Consider the following 7711-nt stretch of genomic DNA (forward strand, 5'->3'; position numbering starts at 1 on the left):
AAGAAAGTAAAGTAAAGTAAAGCAGTAGAATTTCTGTACTAAGCTATGATAGTACTCCATATGATTCGTCCTCATCGTCATCATTCAATGTGGTCTATCTCTTGCTACTAGTGACTGGTAATACCTCTGTAGATTCTTCACACTGGCAGAGTACCGTACTCATTCTCTCTTGTCAGCTCCATACTTTTGTGACATCAAAGTGATTTTGGTTTGTATGTTGGAAAATACAAAAGACTAACATTCTAAGTTATTGACATTCTTGAGTAAGAACAATCAGTTTTCGAATGTTAAAAGCAAAACAACGAAAATCAAAAAAAAGGTTGAAATTGTTAAAATGCAGGATTGTTAAAATTGTTAAAACTGATAAAATTGTTAAAACTGATAAAATTGTTAAAAATGATAAAATTGTTTAAAATGTTAATATCCGATGCACTGGGGTTCGAACTCACAATTTCTGGGATTGCCGTCTGGCGCGTTACCAACCGAGCTAACTCGTTGCGATACACATCACTCACTGCATTGTATGTCATATAAAGTAAACAGCATGGCGGTATCGATCGCTTCAAGGCACCAAGACTTTCAACTATTAACTACGGGGTTTCCTTCTTTATCAGGTTTGCTTTTGAACCACCTTGATGTTACTTAACTATCAACCCGGCTAGCAGAAGCCGCCGGCTCCTTTGATATTACAGCCGCTCCCTGTCCAATCTTGTTTACACGCCGGGCGCAGGTCATTGACCTCCAACTTGCGTTGTTCCAACAGAGAAGAGCAAAATGTCTGGCTCCCGCAGAACGTACCGCACTCTCCCGCTGGACGTACCGCACTCTCCCGCAGAACGTATCGCACTCTCCCGGAGGACGTCCCGCACTCTCCCGAGGGAAGTCCCGCACAGCGTCCTGCACTCTCCCACAGAACGTCCCTCGAAAATTGATGCGTATTTCGTGGCCTGTGCTGTACCTACCAAAACACTTGAGTTCATACTGTCAAAATGGAATGGCTTTGAACAGGTGTTAATTGAGTTAATCCAATCAAATCCAACAGCCAATCAGCAAGAAGAAAAGATTAGGCTGCGTCAGGTTCATGCTTGCATGCCCATATTTGGGCCCGCCCCCGAATTCCTTTCTTATTACGTCACGCGCGTACGCCCCACAGTACTTTCCTATGGGAACAGCTAAAAACGCAAATAAAACGATTGTAAAAGCTTGTATCAAAAAAAATAAAAAACGCCTAGGGGTATTTACCCACTCTACCTTTATACGAAATTCCAGGTCGTTTGGCCCAAAAATGAAGGAATTGAATCAATTTAAAGAAATGGCAGGAGGAGAAGAAGAAGAAGGAGGAGAATCATCAGTAAAAACAGTATTTCCCTCCATACTAAAGTATGGAGTGAAATAATAAGGATAACTACCCCTGTCCTTGGTACTGAACATGCAACAATAACCACAGTGACTATACAGTACAATAAGGATAGTAACTACCCCTGTCCTTGGTACTGAACATGCAACAATGACCACAGTGACTATACAGTACAATAAGGATAGTAACTACCCCTGTCCTTGGTACTGAACATGCAACAATAACCGCAGTGACTCTACAGTACAATAAGGATAACTACCCCTGTCCTTGGTACTGAACATGCAACAATAACCACAGTGACTATACAGTTGTACTGTACAATAAGGATAGTAACTACTCCTGTCCTTTGTACTGAACATGGAACAATAACCACATTAGAACCATGGCTTAAAAACAACCAAAACAGCCACTAAATTGCATGCAAGACTTCAAATATTGGGACCTTTTACATGTTCTATATGTGTAGCAAAGATGTTGAGGTTAGAATTGCTCTTGCCTGGGTAGCCATGAGTAAGATGTCAGTAGTTTGTACAACTGACTGCAGTTTTCCAAAGTTCAGCTACAAAAATCAGTTTTTTAGAGCAGAATATTTGACACTTACGAAAGCACTTTTATAGACTTTGATAAGACACCTGAAAAAAATGCAGTTTTTGGGGGTGCAGCAAAAAACTGAAATATCATAGAATGAATGTGTTTTATTCATTTCAGTTTTGAGCTTCTGACCTCCGGTGGTTAGCTTCTCTACACAGGAACTACATGTACATGTATGTGACTCCAGATGTCCTACAAAGTGATGACTGTAGTGTGCTATACATTTATATCAGTTAGCTGACATGTAAGGACTGAATCAACTCTATTATATAACGTATATAATACATTACTGAAATGTTGTTTTGCTCCCTGCAGGAAAGTTAAGAGTAATGCTCCAGCCCTGGAGGATGAAGATGAGGATGTTGCTGAAGAGAGAGAGCGAGTGTCCAGGGGAGAGACACAGGGGGACCTACTGGTGCTGGACGAACTCACCAAAGTAAGACAGGATTCTTCAAACTTTTATCAATGGGTGACAATATTACCTAAACCCTCAAGCACACCAGTAGCTTTGCCAAATTATGTTAGCCATTACATATTTACTGACATTGTGAATTATACATTCCCTCATTGATGCAAATTCCTTATGCAAATAGATTCTCATTGCATGAATCAAATTAGTGTATCATATTCTGCACCCAATGACAATTCTATCTCAAGAAAGATGCCATTCTAGCATTTCATCATACATTATGCAAATGAGGTCCGTAATTGAATAAGTTGTGTTAAATGATGTTTACCCGTAATTAACTTTCTAGTGCCTTAAGTATGAAATTCCCAGCAGTTACCACTATTGAATTATATCATTTTCTCATTAATAATAAGTAAATAAACTTACTATTAATTATGCAAAGTAGGCCTCCATTTAGATTAATCAATATCTAGCAATGTTCCTCTTTTTCTTAATATCATGTGACACAAGTTTGAATAGTCTTGGAAGGTACCAAGGAAAATTCCCTCATTGATTATGCAAATTAGGTCCTAATTTGCATAATTTCCATCTAATCATGTCAAGCATCACTCGCTGTAAGCTGCCTACATGAACATGAACTTTACCAAGAATCATGACGATTGGTCAACCAGTTGAGTTCTCAGAATATTTTTCAACAAACACTCCAGAACAAGGTGCTAGGGGGGGTCCAAACTCACATCACTTGTTCCCAAGCACAAGAGCTATCAAAAGTCGGGACCATAGCTTGAAGTTATACTGCAGTACCATAACAAGCCACTAGGGGTCCCAAAATCTAATCATTTAGGTCTCATCAAGATCTACCCACCTACCAAATATCAAGACATCCATCCAAGCCTTCTCGAGTTACTAAGTATGCTGTTGACAGACATCAAGGGGCTGTCCAAGCAGTGGCTACAATGGCCTTATGCAGAGGTGGTCACAACTACCAGTTGAGCTGTAATGATGAAGAAATTACTGTAAAATTAATTTCAAATTTGAGTTCTTCCATATTATAGGCAACAGAAAGTACATGACATGATTGTACATGTAGATGCTGCTTACTAATTTTGATATTATTTGAGGCCATAATGATCAAAATATAGGCCTTGAACTGATCATTATAATCTTATGATGAAAAACTGAATGTTTCAACACTAAGTAAATTGGGACTTACTACCAACAAAGTTGAACTTTCATGCTAAGCCGAACTTGTTTGGAAACCCATAATTTTAAGGTAAAATGACTGATTTTCCCTGCTTTTGTCAGGTGTACCAGTCCCGTGGCAGGAAGAACCGTGCAGTGGACAGGATCTCTGTGGCTGTTCCAGCTGGGGAGGTAGGGGGTGTTGAGTATCAGGAGAGAACACTTACAGGTCCTTGGTGTTGAATGCAATTTTTGCTAACAGCAGGTCTGTACTTTGTGCTGGATGCCATTTATACTGATGCAACAGTTTAAGGGGGTATTTGAGTAGTGATCAACAGTTTTTATTTTCTTCTGTTTCTTTTAATTTCTTTTCTCCTTTAGTGGACATGCATAATACATGTACAACAGTCCTTTGCTGTTCTGGATCACAATTTTTGTTTCTGAAAACTTCCTCTTGCTAAACAGTCATCAAAGAGGACAATAGACCCTTAAGCTATGTAGCAACCAAACATTGTTACAGTAATGTTCCTCTTTGCCAGTGTTTTGGACTGCTAGGAGTGAATGGTGCTGGGAAGACCACCACGTTCAAGATGCTAACTGGAGACACCTCTGTGACTAGTGGGCAGGCCTGGCTCAACTCTTACAGGTGTGTTGAACTGATTATAATAAGTGTTATGTCCTTGGAGTTACTGGTCAAAATGTCAGCAAGTACTTTTAATGCCTGATCTCCAGGGATGTACATGTATGCCTGTGTCCATCTGGCTGTAGTATTCTGCTTTGCAGGTTCGGAAGTAAGATGGCTGCTTCAAACTTGGTTGTTGCATTAAATTTTCCTATTCTATATCTACGTACTAGTTTGACTGGTGTAATAACATTTACCATCAGTAATGATTGTAATCAATTCTGTGTTTTTCCCACATGCATTGTAGGAATTTTTCCTAGTCTATTACAGGGCTCGAATTACCCCTTGCCTTAAAATCACCACTTTGTGCAAGTGAATTTATTGTAGGGGTGCATATAATTTTGACTACATTAAGCAGCTTTACAGACAATTGTAATCCCAAGAAATATCCATGCAGTAAAGGTAAAAAAGATGTATGAATAAAAATGACTGTTTCCCATTTGCTATTATCTGCTCCATATGGACCTACACATATCAGCATGTACTGAGAAGTGAACTTCTATTAACACAGTGTAGTTAGAAACTGTGCTAACATTCTAATTGAAACTTTAGGTTGTGGAAGTAAATGAAAATTTGTGCAAGACCAAATAACATAATTTAAGCCCTGATTACATTGAGTTGCCAGAGTCTAACTTGTCCTCAGTAATTAATGACTGGTTAACATCTTTTGCTCCCCAGTATTCTGTCTCAGATGCGTGATGTCCACCAGTCCATGGGGTACTGCCCACAGTTTGATGCCCTGGACCCTCTGATGACGGCCACAGAGCACCTGCAGTTCTACGCCAAACTGAGAGGGGTCCCCAAGTCTGAGATAGACAGGGTCAGTAAACACTGATACTGATATCAATTCTCACTTCATCATTCAATAATTTCTGTATTATGGGTGCTATCTCAAAATTTCCTTTTACTGTTGGCAAAACAACAAAGAAAGTTTCAGGAGACATTTATTTTGATGCTAACATCAAGAGGTGGAGGTGGAAATCTTTAAAATGTTATGCTGCCCCTACCAAATAGCTGTGGGGCCGATGGATGCATGGCGGACAAAAATTTAGCATAATTTAGTATCAGTATAGCCAGTATAACCGCCCTTTGGCGTAACACACCTGTTTCGCAGGCACGCAGCGTGGTGGCAGCTAGCTATATGACACCAAATGACTCGTTACACTCAATCTTTGCAGTTAGTTGCAGGAGTTGTTTAAAGCTTTCTATTGATGCCCCAACTGTGCTTGGTGGCAACGAGGTCCACTCTACGATAGTTCTTGGAAAATACGTGTTTTTGAACACCTCAGTTCTCGGTTGATAACTCTGATATTTGAAGGCATGACTGTTCCTTGTCCTTCTTTCGGCTGGTATGAGATACTTAGTGATTGGTACATCCACCAGTTTATTAGTCATTTTGTACATCATGCATATAGTCAGGGCTTTTTGGCGACGCCTCAGGGGCGGAGCCCTTAGTATAGTACTGCGATTGAATTGCCAGGAATTCTAAATATTCCACGCACGCATTCCCTAGGGAATTCATTTTTGGCAACACCTTGCGGGTGAGGTCTTCCCTCCCAGCTGTTAAGCCGTTTTTCAATGACTTTGGAGCTTTTTCGACAGCTTGGTCAGGATCATTGTTTGGAATTGAACATGGTCAGCATTTGAAGTCAGATGTTTCAAATGAGATGTTGTGATTGTCTGAATATAAACCAATATGTTACCGCGTTTGGTTGTTGTTTTTTTCTAGTAGATTTCCTTCTCTTTATGAAGTATGTGTTTGGACATAAACCCAACGGATGAATTATAAAGTTCTTTTCAATGTTTTAAAGGAGATGTCGTGACTGTCTGAATATAAACCAATATGTTACCGCGTTTGGTTGTTGTTTTTTTCTAGTAGATTTCCTTCTCTTTATGAAGTATGTGTTTGGACATAAACCCAACGGATGAATTATAAAGTTCTTTTCAATGCAACTATGTGAGGATAAAGGAAAGACGCAGAGACAAGGCTTTCCGCACACTGGGCACGGGAGACTTTTAAGACGGACTGGCTATATATATGACTATATGATACTGGATACGTTAACCCTTTCAGTCTTAACTGAGTTATCTTTTGCTTCTTGAACTGGCGTCCCTTGTTGAAGAAATCCTGTGTCTTTATACTTAGTATTCTCATACCTCCATGGTATTCTGTATTACCGCATAACAGTGGTACATCACTTCAGCAAAGAATAATACATTTGTTCAAAGAAACAAACATATTTGTAACCGGAGCAATAACAGGGACTACAATAACAGAGAACTGTCTAAGTAATTACAATGGAACTGTTCGGAGTTTCATCAGGTCTTGCACTATCATGTTCTTACAAGTTAGTTAGAGAGTGCAATCGTACCACTGCTCCCATATACACCGATTGTTCAGCATCTTCATGGTTTTTAAAATGTGTACATTCTCCTCGATTCGATTTGAACCGTCATTGGCGAGGTTTTCTAAATACATATAAAATAGGTCATTACAATATATACACTAAGATACCGTAAAACACAGGCAATGTATCATCGTAGTACAGACGTATGTAAGTCACCCCAGTAATCTCTAACTGGTGTAAGGTTTACTGTGGCTAGCAATGTATTATATAGCCTGCACGTGATGGCTCTGCTACTGATCTGGTTCCTTCCCATGTTTCCTTCTTTCTGTCGACGATGCTACTACTTAATACACATATGATATCAACATGCTTCTTCTACCATCATCAACAATATCGAAACACAATTTTACACAAAGGAGACTGGAGTCAGTTGTCATGATCAGCTCTGTGACCGGGAGGCTTCAGTCAGCTGTGACCACGGCTTCTGGCATGTGTGATTGTCCCGGCTATAGCACTGCAACTGCCGGCTAGAGCTTGCGCACTAGCTAAGGCACATGGTACTGCAACTGTATGGAGAGAAGAAAGGCTGTCATTGGTCCGATAAGGTGTGAGGCTTGTTGCTAGTGTCATGACAAAACAATAGACAGGACTTCACACATTGAAGGTATCTATACATGAAATACACTCCTACAATTATTGTATATGATACCTGACAAATCTCCCGTTTAAATGGCTACCCTCTATCCACAGCAAGTAAGTCAACAGTAATATGCCTCTCACCGCGCCTCATAAAGATCTCGGCCAAAACATATCTTGGTGCGAACGTCACCGTGAGCAAATGGTAGCGGTTTGAAATGTATTTCTTCAAAACAAGGTGTACATTTCCTAAACAATCTTTTCACATACTACGTTCTTATATATTATTACATTGTTTCATGTTCTTACTGATTGATTTACTAATTTGCTATATTTTCATTTGTTTGCAGCCAAACACATTGGTTTTGTTTGGTTCATGCATTGTTTGTTTGGTTCATGCATTGTTTGTTTACTTATGTTAAACCTGATCATTTTGTTTATATGACTGTTTTTGCTTATTTCTTTACTTGATTCATTATTTTGTTTCATTGATGTAAGAATATAAT

The 7711-nt window shown here is 39.4% G+C and overlaps 1 protein-coding gene across 1 annotated transcript in view; it reads left to right on the forward strand.

Annotated features, from left to right (window-relative positions):
• Positions 1-7711, forward strand: part of LOC109465451 (ATP-binding cassette sub-family A member 1-like) — an 84003-nt gene that overhangs the window by 59571 nt on the left and 16721 nt on the right. The window contains exons 41-44 of the mRNA XM_019762735.1: positions 2264-2384; positions 3663-3731; positions 4079-4185; positions 4900-5041. Of these exons, the coding sequence (XP_019618294.1) occupies positions 2264-2384; positions 3663-3731; positions 4079-4185; positions 4900-5041 (439 nt within the window). The remainder of the gene's footprint in view (positions 1-2263; positions 2385-3662; positions 3732-4078; positions 4186-4899; positions 5042-7711) is intronic.

The sequence above is a fragment of the Branchiostoma belcheri genome, unplaced genomic scaffold (assembly GCF_001625305.1).
Source record: "Branchiostoma belcheri isolate BF01 breed outbred unplaced genomic scaffold, Haploidv18h27 scaffold150, whole genome shotgun sequence".
In the NCBI taxonomy this organism is placed as follows: Eukaryota; Metazoa; Chordata; class Leptocardii; order Amphioxiformes; family Branchiostomatidae; genus Branchiostoma; species Branchiostoma belcheri.